The sequence below is a fragment of the Drosophila takahashii genome, chromosome 3R (genome assembly GCF_030179915.1).
Source record: "Drosophila takahashii strain IR98-3 E-12201 chromosome 3R, DtakHiC1v2, whole genome shotgun sequence".
Lineage (NCBI taxonomy): Eukaryota > Metazoa > Arthropoda > Insecta > Diptera > Drosophilidae > Drosophila > Drosophila takahashii.
Genome location: NC_091681.1, coordinates 32,303,485 through 32,319,649, shown reverse-complemented (window position 1 = coordinate 32,319,649; position 16,165 = coordinate 32,303,485). Strand labels below are relative to the sequence as shown.

General features: G+C 41.2%; 6 protein-coding genes across 6 annotated transcripts; 1 reads left to right on the top strand and 5 right to left on the bottom strand.

The window, feature by feature from the left end:
• Window positions 1-2,921: 2,921 nt before the first annotated feature.
• LOC108060604 (uncharacterized) lies at window positions 2,922-5,145 on the top strand. The gene is made up of 4 exons (XM_044395721.2): window positions 2,922-3,128; window positions 3,177-3,451; window positions 3,540-3,834; window positions 3,895-5,145. The coding sequence occupies exons 1-4, from the start codon at window positions 2,922-2,924 to the stop codon at window positions 5,143-5,145; spliced, it is 2,028 nt and encodes a 675-aa protein (XP_044251656.2).
• A 143-nt stretch (window positions 5,146-5,288) lies between these two features.
• On the bottom strand, window positions 5,289-6,509 carry LOC108060358 (uncharacterized). Its single transcript, XM_017146068.3, has 3 exons — window positions 6,432-6,509; window positions 5,979-6,374; window positions 5,289-5,929 (listed from the first exon to the last, which is right to left on the bottom strand). The coding sequence occupies exons 1-3, from the start codon at window positions 6,475-6,477 to the stop codon at window positions 5,289-5,291; spliced, it is 1,083 nt and encodes a 360-aa protein (XP_017001557.3). The 5' UTR covers window positions 6,478-6,509.
• A 399-nt stretch (window positions 6,510-6,908) lies between these two features.
• Window positions 6,909-8,251, bottom strand: LOC108060436 (uncharacterized). The gene is made up of 3 exons (XM_017146179.2): window positions 8,206-8,251; window positions 7,744-8,142; window positions 6,909-7,689 (listed from the first exon to the last, which is right to left on the bottom strand). Exons 1-3 carry the CDS (start codon window positions 8,249-8,251, stop codon window positions 7,037-7,039), a joined length of 1,098 nt encoding a protein of 365 aa, XP_017001668.2. The 3' UTR covers window positions 6,909-7,036.
• A 304-nt stretch (window positions 8,252-8,555) lies between these two features.
• On the bottom strand, window positions 8,556-9,789 carry LOC108060197 (uncharacterized). Its single transcript, XM_044395523.1, has 3 exons — window positions 9,744-9,789; window positions 9,262-9,678; window positions 8,556-9,196 (listed from the first exon to the last, which is right to left on the bottom strand). Exons 1-3 carry the CDS (start codon window positions 9,787-9,789, stop codon window positions 8,556-8,558), a joined length of 1,104 nt encoding a protein of 367 aa, XP_044251458.1.
• A 1,080-nt stretch (window positions 9,790-10,869) lies between these two features.
• On the bottom strand, window positions 10,870-12,389 carry LOC108060265 (uncharacterized). Its single transcript, XM_017145942.2, has 3 exons — window positions 12,341-12,389; window positions 11,533-11,925; window positions 10,870-11,480 (listed from the first exon to the last, which is right to left on the bottom strand). The coding sequence occupies exons 1-3, from the start codon at window positions 12,387-12,389 to the stop codon at window positions 10,870-10,872; spliced, it is 1,053 nt and encodes a 350-aa protein (XP_017001431.2).
• Window positions 12,390-14,391: 2,002 nt separating this feature from the next.
• On the bottom strand, window positions 14,392-15,678 carry LOC108060692 (uncharacterized). The gene is made up of 3 exons (XM_017146535.3): window positions 15,636-15,678; window positions 15,186-15,581; window positions 14,392-14,996 (listed from the first exon to the last, which is right to left on the bottom strand). The coding sequence occupies exons 1-3, from the start codon at window positions 15,676-15,678 to the stop codon at window positions 14,392-14,394; spliced, it is 1,044 nt and encodes a 347-aa protein (XP_017002024.1).
• Window positions 15,679-16,165: the final 487 nt, after the last annotated feature.

The window sequence follows — 16,165 nt, the reverse complement described above, 5'->3', positions numbered from 1 at the left end:
TGTTTGCCTGGGTTTTCGGTAAAATCCCCGAAACGCGCTTGAAGTTCCTAAAATATCCGGTTTTTCCCCCTTACTCAAACATCCGCCTATAGCCTTTGCACACCACATACTCTGCTGCTATCCACCACTGGGTGGGCAACTTCGATAGGGCCACAAGAAATAGGTGGGTTTCTTTGCTAACTGAAACGCTGTTGGCAACGATCGTTGGGAGCGCCATAAATAAATAAATGGCTTACTAAGGCCCATATTTAAATTTACTACGGTTTACTATGGTTTACTATGTTTACTATGCTATGTTTTACTACTATGTTTTACTTGGTTTACTATATTTTTCTATGGTTTACCATAGTTTTGGGGAGTTCCGGTTAGATATTGACAATATTCCGGTCAAATTATCTTACCATCAATATTGGGATAGAGAAAGGGTTGAACCATGGTGAAACTATACAAGGTGATCTCGTCGCGAGAGCTGCCCTCTTTTGAGGACGTTATTTGTGCCAGTCTCTATCTAGCTTTCTCATTCTATCGCTTAAGAGAGACAGAGAGGTAAACATATTTAACGTCCTCAGCAGAGCTGCCGAGACCACCTTGTATAGTTTCACCATGGGGTTGAACCATTTGCTCTGACCGAACCTCTGCCCAAGCGATCTTCGATTTCTCACCGCATCCAACATGTGCGAGGCAACAACAATAGTGCTGAGAGTCCACATACAAAAACCAAACAGTGAGTGAGACCGGTGCAGATATATAAAATTCCATAAAACTCACCATGGGCCTAGAATGCATGTTTGAATCAAACATAGAAAAAATGAGGAATATTTTTGTTTTTCGCCTAGGTGGCATCATTATTACACATGGTTGATGGTTACACATGGTTATACATTATTACTCTATGGTTGAACTGATCAAGAAAATTACAGAAAATCACTCGCGGATGTATAAACGGAATCAGATTTTGAAACAACAATTTTGCCGAACGAACCGTACACGGGAAGAGCTTCCTTTAAAAAGGCGGAAACTATGGCGTCTAGAGGGGTCGTTGAATGCCTTAAATCCTGAAATCCATAAATATGGTATTCTGCGGTATTTTGGACGAGGATCGGGTCCTTGCTTAATGCCAGGGTTGCATCTTGGCTCTCTATATTAATTACAATGGGGAATGTCCTAAATAGTAATGCCATAGCGGAAAAATATACTGAACCTCGCAAACTATTTTGCCACATTGTATTTCAAAACATATATTTTATTAAAATGTAATATTTGTTTTTATATACAAATTTTGTACGTAAAAAATTTAAGTAAATATCAAATCAGAACAGGCATATGAAAGCAAAAACCATTCTTCCCGTCTGAACAGTAAAGTTCACTGGATTGGAACACTGGTGGTAGTGATTATTTGTGGAGATTGGTCATTGAATTAAAAATGCATTTTCATCAAGTTACTAGAGCTTCATATTATTCGTATTTAGTCATTAGTATGTTATTGACTCGAGCAACATGAAGTTCGGAATTATCGTAGCTCTGATGTGTGTTTTCGATTCCGCGGTATCTGCAGACTCGGGAACTCGTCACACGAACATCAAGTGTGAAATTCATGATGAATCCTTTGTCGAAGAAAAAGTGTGTCGATTGAAAATCCTGGGTCGCGGCATAATCGGAGCTAACGTACACTTGAAATTGAAAAAGCTGCCAGTTAAAACGGTACACGTCAATTTCAGCGTTTGGAGAAAAATGTCCGGGTATCATCCATTCCTGTTCAATGTAACGGTGGATCTTTGTCACAACATAAAGCACCCGAACCCCTCTAATGTATTCTATTACTTTTATGGAGCCTTAAAGCCTTTCATAAATGTAAATCACTCTTGTCCGATCAACGTGAGTATAATTTAAAATAATTTAAAAAGATATATTCTATTAGTTTATCTTTAAGCAGCACGACCTGATACTAAAGGACTTTGTTCTAGATGATATGATGTTCACACTTTTTCCGGTGCCCAAAGGCAACTACATGTTTGCGATTAAGCTTTGGGCTAATGGAGCTTGGAGGGCAACGATTTTTTCTTATTTGGACATTAAAGTTGACAAAACTTTGTAGTTGTACAAATTTTTAACTACTATGGATATGGTCATTTCCGAAAGTGTCGATTTTTGTAGATATCTTGAAAGCAAAGATTGCACAGAATCATTAAGATGGAAGTAGAGAAGGAAAACAAGTAAAATCCATTGCCAAAATGAAAACCATTTTTTTGCCAAAAAATTCGCATTGATTGCGTGCAAAAAATTTTCCACTGGTGGTAATTACTCCGAAACACACCTTTTGGCAAAACATTCGGAGTTTAAGCTTAAGTTAAGCTTTAATACAACTTTAGCAATGTCTCGATCCACGAATAATTTTACATACATCATATGAATTTAATTTTAGCCAGGACTCAAGCCTTTGAATATGTCGACCGTTATTTATTAAGGTATTTAAAATAATCTTGAAGTGCAAAATGTGAAATCGCTTTCCATTATATCTTTACTTTCTTAACAATAGTCCGCTAAATATACACAAAAACCAGTGTACTACATTAATTTCCTTATAAGTAAACACTAACTGTCATGCGCCGTGATCATGTCACTGATAACGAATTCATTGAGTTCACACGAGTTGTTCGGTGCCAGACAGTTTCCTTTTCTTTACTAAAAATTATGTTGTCCCCATTATTAGTTATCGTTTTGTGTTTAACACGTGTAATTGGAAACATACTTCTTTTAATAAACTAAAAAGTTGCTTCCGGTTAGTAATACGCGTGCTATTGATAAGAAAAGCCGTTAATTAATGGATACCTCTAAAAGTACTGATAGCTGCAGCGCTCGGGTTCATGTGGTTAATGGTTAAAAGTGCGTCGCCTAGTCAGTCTGTATGCGAACTTCAAATGATGATAACCTTATTCCATCCGTACCTCAAATGGCTTTGCTTTTGCTTAATAGCCACAATTGTGATTCTCAGTCTTTCAACACAAGATGCAAATACGCAATATCGGGAAATTATCGAAAAGGAAAGAGTTTCGGAATTTACAGTGAAAGAATCTGCAAATACTCAAGATCGGAAAACTGCTGAGGATTTCAGAGATTTGGAAGATGCAGTGGAAGAATCAGCTAGTTCTACATTAAATCCTGAAGTGAAGGAGAAGGATCAACCCCTTTTCTTTGTGGAAACCGCCAAGTGCAAGATTCCGTATGTGAATCCCTTTGATTCGGATGCCATGGCTGTGTTCCATCCCGAACACTTTGAGTCCTGCTCCAACGAAACCGCCCTGGTGATCCCGATCTATGACGTCGGTCGGCAGCGATATGTGCTGTTCATCAATAAGACGCTAGCATCGATCATTCTGAACTCTTCCGAGGTGGAGTACAACTGCTATTATCAGGAGATAACACGCGACCGGCAGCACGACAGCTATGACAAGTAAAGGCCTCGTGCCTCTTTGATATCTCTTTAATCTAACACGATTCGTGGAACCAGCTACTTACTCACATATCATTCGGTTCTGTAGGGTGGAGCGTAAGTACTTTACGCATAACTACGAGGTCCCGCTACATGTTCATGGCCTGATCTTGGCCTGTCATCGTCTTGGCAACGAGTCGGATATTCTGCAGAGCGATGCCTATAGCCTCATTCAATATAGGCCACTTCCCAAAGGACTTTCGATGGAACCGTCTAAACGGAAGCCAAGTGTCCTAATGTTCGGCATAGACAGCCTGTCGCGGATCAATTTGCGTCGAACTATGCCCAAGGTTTATAATTTTCTGAAGGGAGAAGGATGGTTCGAACTGCAGGGCTATAATAAGGTGGGTGAAAGAAACAATCATCTGATTAATAGTCTTAATCCCAAATTTCTATCTACTCAGATTGGCGACAACACTTTTCCCAACCTGCTAGCCATTTTGACTGGCTATAATCCAAACTCGGCCATGGAAAAGGTGTGCAATTGGCACGAGAAGGGCTGTTTGGATAGGACCCCTTTTATATGGCACTACCTCCGGAATGCCAGCTATTTGACCGCCTACGGTGAGGATGAGAGTGGAATAGAGACATTCAACTATTGTAAGCCCGGCTTTTTGGTGCAACCCACCGACTTTTACCTCCGACCCAGCCAAAAGGCCTTCGAATCGGGTCTGAACACCTGGAAATGCGAGGACTGCTCTATGAGATACTGCATCGGCCGACGGATCACCAGCAGCTACGTCTATGATATGGCCAAAGAATTTGCCAAACGCTTTGTGGACGAACGTCCCATTTGGGGGCTCTTCTGGTCGAATAGCTTCAGTCACGACAGCTTTCAGATGCCCTCGAAAATGGAAGACTACGTGCTGCAGTATTTGTTGGATTTCCAGGCAGATGGTGTCTTCGAACAGAGTATAATGATATTCCTATCCGATCATGGATCTCGTTATGGAAGGATAATGTCTCTGCCTAGTGGATTCCTGGAGTCGCGACTGCCCTCGATGTTTATCTACTTGCCGCCCTGGTTCCGTGCTCAATATCCGGAATATGCGAAAGCCCTGCAGTTGAACCAAAACCGCTTGACCTCCAACTACGATCTGCACAATACCCTGAAGCACATCATCGAACTGGGCGGAACTCCTGATGGTCCCAAGTTACCCAAAGCTGCCGACTGTCCAAAGTGCCAGTCCGTATTTCTTCCCATCGATGAGTTGAGGACGTGTGAGGACGCTGGGATACCAGAGCACTACTGCACCTGTGTGCCTTATAAAAGACTAAATGCGGGTTGGGAGGAGCGTTTTGCTCCCCTGGTAATCGATCGAATCAACGAGTATTTGGCGAGCAGGAATCTTAGTAACATTTGCTCAAAGCTAACCCTGAAGTACGTACACGAGACGGAGATAAAAATCGACCTGGATCAGAACTTCCATGATGAGGTGCCCCCTACAGAGGTGGCCACCTATCGCACCATGTTCAAGGTGAATCAGAACACCGCCGACTTCCGAGCCACCGTTCTATTTAATAATATCACCGAATCTGTGGAGGTTTCGGTGCCCACTATCAGTCGACTCGACAGTTATGCAAAGGTTTCGACATGTGTCGACGACAAAACCGACAAGATGTATTGCATTTGCAAAAGTGATATCCAAGAATAAAATAGGTTTTAGGTAGGTTTATAAAGGGCTGCCATCTACAATGTAGATTTTAGACGGTCTTATAAATTTTTTATAAATATTGGGTTGCTAAGTTTTATTTATTTTTTGTAAGATTCTTTAAGTTTAAATTTCCATTGAAGACCCTAACAAACACCCGTCAAGTGTGGAACATTTTGTCGAATAAAGTTAAAGGGATTACAGCAAAATGTAGAACCCACTCCACTGGGGTTCAAATCGGGGTCACATGGTATCACCTGGCAAATGGTATTAGGATCCGGTCTTCTAGAAGTTATTCCATCGTTGTGGGTTATGACAACCCATTGTTGCCCTGAGATATGGCTAACAATTTTGTACATCCACTCGGGAATGGGAATTCTGTTATTGGCCAACAGGTACATGGGGGTCGGAACTCTATTCTGATTTGCCAACTTTTGCACCCCCAATGCCCCTGTGCAGACCTTGAGGACATCATAGTTTTGTCTAACCAGAAGTCGTTTTACCCAAAACTCTACCCTCTTCCAGTTCCCATTATTAATGTTGGAATATTGTGGAACAACGTTTCGCAGCTTGTTGGTGGCTTTTTGAAACTGATCAAAGGAATAATCTCCGCTTGGCGTCAGGTGGCCATGATCGAAGGGGTTTGGTGGGTTAGAAGACACATAATTCTGGTTTGGACCCAGAACACTATTAAAACGTTGGTAAATTCGCGAAAGCGAGTAGGCGGCAGCATCTCTGGCGGTCATCGCTCGGTCAGCGGTGAAGGCTTTATCCTGACGAGGAGCAGCTAAAAAAGGTTATTAATAAGAAGTTAAACTATAAAAAATATAGCTTACATTCTCTGCTCGGATAAACCTTGTTGATGGAAAATTGCGCTGCGTAATTCACACTATCGTAGCAGCTCCGATAGACCTCCATAAACCTATTGCTGTACTTATAACCCACGCGGTACATGGTATGAGGACAAGAGTTATCTAATATCTCTTCAACAGTTGGCTTAAACACTTTGGTGCAACCGGCACTGGGAAATGGCACATTGAACCTATTATTCGGTTGACAAACTAACTTAATAGGCGATGTTCCATCATCGCAAAGTAAATACATCGCATGATTCGTTGCCACACTATCACTGTGGAGAATATCGTAGACTCCATTCTCGATGCTGAAGAATACGTAATTTGACGACAAATCTGCTTTATTAATATAACAGATAGCCTCGGCATTTCGCATAACTAAAATTTTAATGGTTGAGTCATAAGCTCTGATGATAACACACATTGTTTACTTACGGAAAAAAAGACTCAAACTGATCCAGAGAAATTTATGATGGCACATTCTCACAGCTTAAGCTTCCAGCGAGAACTGAGCATCTCAACAAGCTCAGTTATCAATGAATTTATTAATTCAAAAGCAACTGTGTTTTATACCCTTAAAGAGGGTTTCTTAGTTAAATGGCAAAGTGTTCCACGCAATAAATTTATGTTCTAAAAAATGTATTTTCTCATAATTACCAAATATCATGCAACCTAGGCTCTTAGATTTAAAGTTTATCAGACAATTTTTTTTATATAATTATAGGTATAGTATTGAATCTTACAGAGTATTTGTTCTTTATTATCACTACAGTGAGGAGAGTCCCGGCATTCATTAAGACGCTTCGGAACTCAGTGATAAGCGGCTGGGATTAATTCTCTATACTGTTTAGGTTGCTGCCTAAGTATATTGCGAACATATCACAGACATAAATTAAATATTTTTTCGATCGGTTTCCTTTTTATGTACTGCTATACATGGGTAGCGAAACAATTCTTTATTGATCAAATGAAGTTAAATTTAAAATATACAACCATTGCAAGGTTATTTTCATTCCAAGATTTTTAGATTATTTGCGGTGTCAGCAAATGCCAGTCAAATGAACGATGTTCCTTTCAATAAATTCGAGTGGCTTACAACAGACAGTGAATCCCACTCCATTTCGATTGAGACCTTCTGGACAAGCGGTTGTAATGCAGATCTGGTTTAAGTCGCGTGGAAATGGCTGATTTACATCGTTGTAGGTTAACATCACCCATTTATCTCCTGAAAGATGGCTCACAATTTTATACATCCACTTGGGAACGGGTATTTTGATGTCATTATGAAGGTAAATAGGAACCCGTCTAGTTATCCTCTTATTTGAGTGTTTCAGGTCATGCACTCCCAGAGCCCCGGTGCAAACCTTAAGGACATCGTAAGTTCGATAACGATTATCATAATTTCCTTTAACTAGCCTGGTAACCCAGGCCTCGATATACTCCCAGTTTTGAACATTTACTAGATTATATTGGGGTACGGCATTTAAGTATCTGAAGGTCGCCTTCTTAAACTCTGTGAATATAAAAGCAGAACTTGGTGTCAAGTGACCGCGATCAAATACACAGTTCGGTTGGTTGGCACCCAAGGTAGTGCTCACGCAGGCCTGAGATACTTGTCTCTTGAAAGACACAACTTCTTGTGCTGACATTAATAAGTCCCTTTGCCAGTGGACAGAAGTAGGACGAGTAGCGGCTAAAAATAATGCTTTTAAGATTCGAAATTGTTTATAAAATATATCACACTTACATTTTGTGTAGCGATAAGTCTTGTAGATGGAATGTTGCAATGCTAATTTTCCCTTATCGTAGCAGTTTCTGTATAACTCCATAAAATGATCTTTGAGGTAATAGCCCACAGCGTAAGTAAGGGAAGGAGTGGGACAAGAAGTATCTGGTACATTTACAACGGAAGCTTTGAGTACCGATGAACAGTTAACCGTTTCTAGCGGCGGATTGAAAACATTGTGTTGGCATTGAAAGCCTAAAGGATGCATTCCGCCATGACACAACAGAAATATCATTTGGCCATGTGGCACAATGTCAGTTCGTTGAAGATCGTAGACCCAATTAGTATTGCTTAAGTAGATGTTTTGGATTTTCAATAGGTCCTCGTGGATAATACATGTAGCGCTGGCAGTTCCTACAACTGTAAATCGAATTTTTTATTTGCAAAATGATTGATAAGAAATCATTTACAAAATGTACTTACAGAAAAACAAACTCAGGGCTTTGCACAGGAACTTAAGCTCGTTCATCTTTACAGATTCGGCTTTCAGCAAGTACTGAAAATCGAAATACGAGCTGCCAAATTAATGGTTTTATAATTCGAGCTTTTTCTTATCTGTCTAGTTTCCAAAATCTAGACACTGATCAAGACGCTTTGCTGGTTACCAGTGATAACCGGCTCGGTGCTTTTTGGAGGTCAGTTCATATCAAAAATAAAAAATCAGAAATTTTATTTCTTCACTTGGTATTTTGAATCGACTTTTTTATTTTTTTCTAACATTATTTGCAACAAATATAAATGACAAACATATTAGAATGTTTTTAGATGTTGACTTAGCAAACATTCCTCAAATGCCTAAGATTTCGTTCAATAAAATCGTAGGGCTCGCAGCAGACAGTATGTCCCACACCATTGTTGTTCAGTTGAAGATCTTCATGACACCAGATCTGAGTGCAAATGTGATTTATTTCCCGCTCTCTAGGGGGAATTACGTCGTTGTAGGTTAACATCACCCATCTATTTCCGGAGATATGCCTAACTATCTTGTAGATCCACTTCGGGACGGGGATTTTGTTATTATCCAGAAGGTAAATGGGTATCATATTGTTATAATTGTTATGTTTCAATTCATGCACACCTATTGTCCCTGTGCAAACCTGAAGCTCATCGTAGGTTTCATAATAATCATAATTTCCCATAACTAGATTGTTTACCCAGGTCTCAATTCTTTTCCAGTTGCCACGATTGACTTTACTATACTGTGGAACGGCATTTAAATATCTGAAGGTTGCACTCTTAAGTTCTTTGAAGATGAAGGCAGAAGCTGGTGTCATGTGGCCACGATCAAAGCTACATTGCGGTTGTTCTGCACCCAGGTTAGTTAGGAAGCAAGCTCGAACTGTGCTTCCCAGGTAGGCGATATCAAATGGTCCAATTTGATCCGAGTTCCATGAAGGATTAGGACGTGAAGCGGCTAAAGAAATATCAAGAATGGAGCATTGAAAATAATAAAGTTGCTGCTGAATATTTTAAACTTACTATGTTTAAAGCGGTAAGCCTTGTAGATGGAATGTTGGAATGCTAAGTGGTCACGATCAAAACAGTTTCGATAGAGTTCCAAAAAGAGTCCATTGAATTGATAACCCACTGCGTGCATCACGTACGGAACTGGACAAGAGGTATCTGGTAAATGTACAACAGAAGCTTCGAATGGTGTTGAACACCTAGCCGTGTTTAACGGTGGATCGAAAACATGGATTTGGTTTTGAAAATCCGATTTGCACTCGAATTCGGGGAGGGAAGTTGCTCCGTAACAAAGCAAATAAACCTTTTGACCAACAGGCACAATATCACTTTGGTGAACACCGTAGATGCCATATTTGTAGCTCAAGTAAATATTACTGGTTTGCAAATAATTAATTTCGATGGTGCATTGAGCTATTCCAGTTTCTACAGCTAAAAAAAAAATTGTTTAGTCGTAACCTTTGACGATTATAAGGTTATCTACTAAATTTACTTACTGAGACACAAACTCAGGCAGACAAGCCAATATTTCAGCTCTTTCATCTTAGTAGCTTCGACTTCTGGCTGGAACTCGGGATTCTAAGTGGTCAGTCTGAACACAACCACATTCGTTGAGCAAAGATTATAAACTGATTTTATTTTTCGAAGTCCGCACTTATGTAGGTAAATTGAGATTTTTCTTCAATTCTTATCTGTATGTTATGAATATGCTTACTATGCAGGTAGCTCTATTAAATGATCCATACGTTACCATATGTGCGGTGTGGAAAAACTGTAATTGTGGGATAAACCTAATTGGCCTGACACTTATAAATAGAGATACAAGTTTTAGCTCAGCTCTAACTCGGATTTAAGTCGCAGGTAGATATTTTTTCACATAGGTTCTTGACCAGGGGTTGTAATTTCTTATACATACTTTTTTCCTGCACAAGCTGACTAATCAATGGTGCAATTGCTAAAGAGTATTTCTTATCGTTGTAGTCTAAAAGAAATCCTCTCATTCGTCAAGGCGCTTCGCAGGTCATCAGTGATAAGCGGCTGGGTTCCCTACTCCGGTCTTTTCAGGGCGGTTCTTCGGTGGGTGGTGGTGCCTGTGCCTTTCAGTCGGCCTTATCTTCGCATATCATCGGGTGGCTTGTTTACCTTGCCAGCGCACGTTTAATAACAAAGGAGTTGCCCTTCCGTTCCCGTTCCTTTCAGGCTGCATCCAATGAACTTTATGTGGCTTGCATTTTGTCAGCAGCACTCATAAAAACCTATCTGAAATTGAATCTAAGGTGCAGCGGAGGAAAATAAAATAAGATTCCGCACTTGAAACCGTTCGTTTGGGGCCATCATTAAGTGGTAGCTACTCGGATTTCATCATCAGAAGGGGCTTGGAGTTTACGTGACTCGGTGAGGTTTTGAAAAAATTATGGATTTTGCTATTTTAGCTTTTAATATTTAATGGAAGGGGTGTTTGCAAGGAAGACGTTTGCCTCTAAAATATATTATAATTATTAGTCTCAAACGAATGATTCCCAAATGAAGATCTCTTGCAATCTCAGGTGATTTCAATTTAATAGCCAATCATTTGAAATTGCTGCTTAGTGATATTTTTATTTGGCTTCCCCTGTCTCATATTTAAAGGGTAAAAGTGGTGGCATTGCAGCAGTAGGTGTAACCGGCGGCTGCCACATTCTCCAGGGTCATGGGGCAGGGAATGCTGGTGCAGAAGGCGGGGGCAGCTGGCCGGGCACGGGCAAAGATGTTGTTCAGGGTGAGGAAAACGCTGTGCGGTCCATTTGCCGAGGTACGCACCACCTTGTACAGCCACAGGGGCATTACGTTCTTGGTTCCGGCACCCAGAATGATGCGTCTCTGGCGACTTCGACTGTCGGGCAGCGTTAGATCGCCATTAGTTCCAGTCTTGATCCTCAGCAATCCACCGGCACTTATGCGAGTTCGCACCCATCTTTCAACCGTCTCCCAATTCCGATCGTTGATACTCTTGAACATGGGCGCCACATTTATATACTTGAAGGTAGCGCACATCTGATCTCCATAGAGATAATCACCCGAAGGGGTCAAATGTCCACGATTGATGATCACATCTCGTTCGTTAGGAATGTAACGCTGGTTATTGCCGAAAATGGCGCGGAAAGCTCGGAAAACACTGCGTGGCAGGAAACTTTGGACATCGGTCTCGCTGAGGATGCCATCTCGGGTGAAATCGGCACAAGGACGTTGTGGGACTGCAAGGAAACTGTTAGATATTGTACAGAAAACCAGCTATCTATAACTCACAGAAGGTCTTGTGGTAAACGGAATGGGTGGTGAACCTGGCCCTTACACCATTGCGATCGTAGCAGGCGCGGTAGAGCTCCAAGTGACGATTGTTGATGGTGTAGCCCACGGAATACATGGTCGCTGGACAAGAGGCATCGGTTACCACAGTGGCCGAGGCAGCAATGGGTCTTTGACACCGCAGAGGGAGCGGCCTACTGAAGTTGGTATTCTGCTGACAGGTTGTCTGCACAATATCATTCGCCTGGCAGTACATGTGGAGCACCTCGCCGGTGCGAACCCTCTGCATACGCTTCAGTTCGTATTGGTTGGCGGCATTGCGGTTCGTGAATATCCTATTGGTGCCCTCGATCATAGCCCTGGAGAGCGGACAGTCCGCCTGGGATAGGAACACTAAAACGGCAAAGGAAATTAGCAAATTAAAGAAGTAAAATTGGATTTTATTGAATATTTTAGAAGAATGAATTATTATTATTTTATTTTAAACCTCTTTCGTATAGTAGCGATTTTTATTAACATTTAGAAGGAATTGTGTTTATTTATGTATTAAATTTGTTTTAAATTAGATCTTAATTTAGAAAATTAAATGACCTAATTCTGAGCAAAATGTGTGCGGAATATAAGGAATTATTTTTGAATTTATTTTAGAATCAAACCTTTTATCTGCTGCATTTTAGAAGGATTTCTCATTACTTAACATTTCGTTTGCATTAAGCAGGTAATAAATCAAGACAAAATGTACTATTTAAATAGGTATAATAATTTCCAGAGGCTTTATATGTTTTTAGTAGCTCTTATTGTCTCTTACCCATTCCCAGTCCAATGGCAACGATCAGCAGCAGTTGTTGAGCTTCCATGGTGTATGTGTTTGATCGATCGGCCTGAGCCACTGGTGTTTATATACCATTTAGGCCCGTTTGCTTGGCCCGCTCCCATTGTTCTGGCCAAGCTCGTGGACACGTGTCTGCATTCAGCAATTCTCATGGCCAACAGACAACAGACTATTTTTGGCCGTAAACATATTTTCCCCATTTTCTTCGGGCTTAAATGCTTGAAAAGCGTTTTTATTGCTTTTCATTGTTACCCACTTGCACTTGATGGGCGGCTCTGCATCTAGAAGTATTTTCCACTTGGAAATATGCGTAGTAATTTCCAACATTTTCCTGCCTGCTGATGAAATTTATTTTGCCAAAAACCATTGAGTTGATTTTTCAGTAACTGGCTTAAAGGGAAATATATACAGTTTATGCATGGATGAGCAAGGCTGGCCATTAGTGTTGCATATGGATTGTGGTCTATCTAGATGGGGAGTTTTATTGGGTGTTGTGGTTAACTAAAATCAAGGTGCAACTTTTACGAAATCCCAGCCAGACAAAGGCTGAATAATGGCCTTGTTTTATCCCAGCCCGACAGTCGTTTTCGTCTGGTCATTGAAATCGTTCAGGCTCAAATGTTTTGGGAGTTGTCTAAGTGGCTGTGGGTTTTAATGTGCATGTTGCGAAATGGTTAATGCTCGGTAAAGTATGCTAGGCTCTTGTCTGATTTCGGTTTAGGGTGTTTTATTTTTTTGGAGTGGGCGTAACGCAATTTCCTGCGCTTACGAGCAATTTGGCGCTATTTGGGCACTTTTAATGCATGCTCACAGGGGCGAAACCAAATTATGCCATATAAAATTTGTGACTCAAATCGTGCGGTGTTGGCGTGAGGGAGTCGGAGTCTGCCTGCTTGGCTGCCCGTGTTGAATTGTAATGGTCAATAAAAATAAAAGGGGCAAAGCAGCAAAATCAACAAGCCGGCCACAAAACGGGGCATAAATTAAATTGTGCCGCAGTGCAGGATGGATGCATAGAAATGGCCAGGATGTGGGTGGTGGGCTAGTAGGGTGGGCAGTAGGGTGTTGCAAGTGCTCAGCCCATTCACAATGCCATTGAGTTGCGTGTTTACAGCACAATTACAACTGTTAGGTTTTATGAGAGCCCAGCTCAACGCATGTCCGGGTTGCTAAATTTATTCTGCACTTTTATGAGCTCCCAGTGTCCGTTTCCTATCCCCCCGTGATATCCATCGCACGCACAAAACAATTTCGCAGGCGTGCGTATTTAAAAGCTACGCAACAGCCATGCCCTGCTGAATAATTTATTTAATGTATACTTTTAGGCGCAACCCCCGGCAGAAGCAATTGCCATGGCCTTTATTGCACTCGCACGCATTGAAAAGCATTTGCCTTCGCTCCTCCACAATCGCAGCTTGAATTTAAATGGGCCAAAAGCGAGTTGGGGGCTGGGTTCTCCTGAATTTATGAGAAGCCGCTGAATGACCATTAAAACTGACGGCTGGAGTCCATTCCGAAAGAGGCACGAATTCAAAGTGTTTGGATGCGTTTTAAACTGCCACGCAAACTTTTACGATTTATGAAAATTGATTCGCACCATGACAACATAAAAATATATTTAATTTGACTTTAATTTGAACTAAGTGGGGGATATCATGCGGTTTTGCAGGAACCATTTGCGGTTCTTTCGGAATATTTACCTAATTTGACTGTTCTTTTTTTGATAATATTTTTAAATAATTGGTTTATTTAAAGGAGATTGATTTTGCTTAACCAAATCTCTATCTTAAAATATTTTGGTTCATAGAAAATAAAGATTAAGCCAATAAATTATTTGGGAAATTTAAGCTTATTTGACTGTTCTGTATTTTATAAAATTTAAGTTCGTATTTTGCATACCTGAATCACTTTCTAAAAATATTTTGGTTATTAAAAAGATAATATAAGTTAAGGAATGTATAGAAAATATTTGGGCAGCACACAGATTTTTATTGATAATTTTTCTTAATGATATTTTAGTTTTCAAATTAGGGTCTAAAAGTGGCGGTGTTACAACAGAAGGTATAACCAGCCTGGGCTGTGTTAGGCAATTGTATGGGGCAATTCACAGGTTGACAAAACGGTGGAGCCGCTGGACGTTGTCTGGCGAAGATATTGTTGAGGGTCAGGAAGGCCACGATGGGCTGGTTATTGGACCTCCTCACTATCTTGTACATCCACAGGGGAACCGGGTTCCTGTTGCCGCTGAGAAAGACGTTCTTGGGCCCAGTGCCCGAGGGCAGCGAGAGCACATCTCTGGCCCCTGTGCGCACATTCACGAACTGATTTCCCCTCACCGAATTGCGAACCCATCGCTCGATGGTCTCCCAGTTGCCATCGTTGATACTTCTAAACTGCGGCACGGCATTCACATATTTAAAGGTGGAACACAACTGATCGCCAAAGAAAAAGTCTGCCGATGCTGCCAAATGTCCTCGATTGATTATCACATCCCGGTTGTTGGGTATGAAGTTCTGATTGTTGCCAAACAATCGTCGGAAGGTCGCATGAATGTTGCGGGTTGTATAACTTGCTTCATCGGCTCCACTGATCACTCCGTCGGAGCTGAATTGCACACAGGGTCGGGTGATAACTAGGAATTAAAAAAAATGCTCATTAATTTTTCAAAGTCACTTCTGTGATGTTCTAAAATTATTCAAAAATCTGCTAAAAGTTTTTATAATATTTTTGACACTAAAAAAAAAATCCTTTAAACTTTGATAGATTAAATATTACGATTAATATTAAATCTAGATTTTTTTAGATAGAGATATAAACTTACAGAATGGCTTCCCGTAAATCTGATGATCCACGAAGATCGCTCTAACCGCTCTGGTATCGAAGCAGGCGCGATAGAGCTCCAGGAACTGGTTGTTGCCCACATTGTAGCCCACCCGGTACATGGTAGCCGGGCAGCTGCGATCCTGAACGGGAGTGGTCACGGCGGCCGGAGGATTCGCCCGGCAGGTCATGGGTAGCGGTGGGCGGAAGGCTGGAGGCCGACCTGCCTGGCAGGTGGTGGCCACAATGTCCCGTGGATTGCACCACATCTGCAGGACTTCGCCAACCGGTGAATCAGACGTGCGTTTAAGGGAGAGCTGCTGATTCCGACCACGCACCATGAAGATCCGATTGGTGCCCTCCACCTGAGCCCGGGTGAAACGGCACTGGGCCTGAGCTACAAGAACGAAATCTATAAGTCTCTTCCTTACCTATAAAATATTTTCCTTACCCAAAGCACAGAAAGCCAGTAGCGGCAGCAGAATTCTCAACATTTCGATCAGAATCAACTCGACAGCTGATGGCCTGCAGTTCTATTTATATGGTTGGGACTCTTTTTTATTTCTTTTAAATATTTGCACAACTGTTTTATTGTAATTGCAATTCATTGTCGAATTTTTATTGCTGGCATTAATTTTCGAGTACATAACAGCGACCTCAAAATTACATCAGAATTGATAGCACAAGGTTGCGATTTAAAGATGATTTAAAATCTGCCCTGGATAATCAAACTTAATTACCAGCAGATCGATGGGACAGGTAATGTGCGGACTTTATAGAGGGGGCCTGCTGGGTCCCATGTGGATAATGTCAACTTTTGTGTGCATATGCTGCTGCCGTGCGATTGCAAATGTGCCTGGCAGAGTAAATGAAATTAGTTATTGGCCCGATGCCACAACCTGGCCAGAACCGAATCACTTTCCATTTGCCCAGCGCCCCATGATTTCATTATCGTTGTTTGTTCCACAAATAACATTAGTT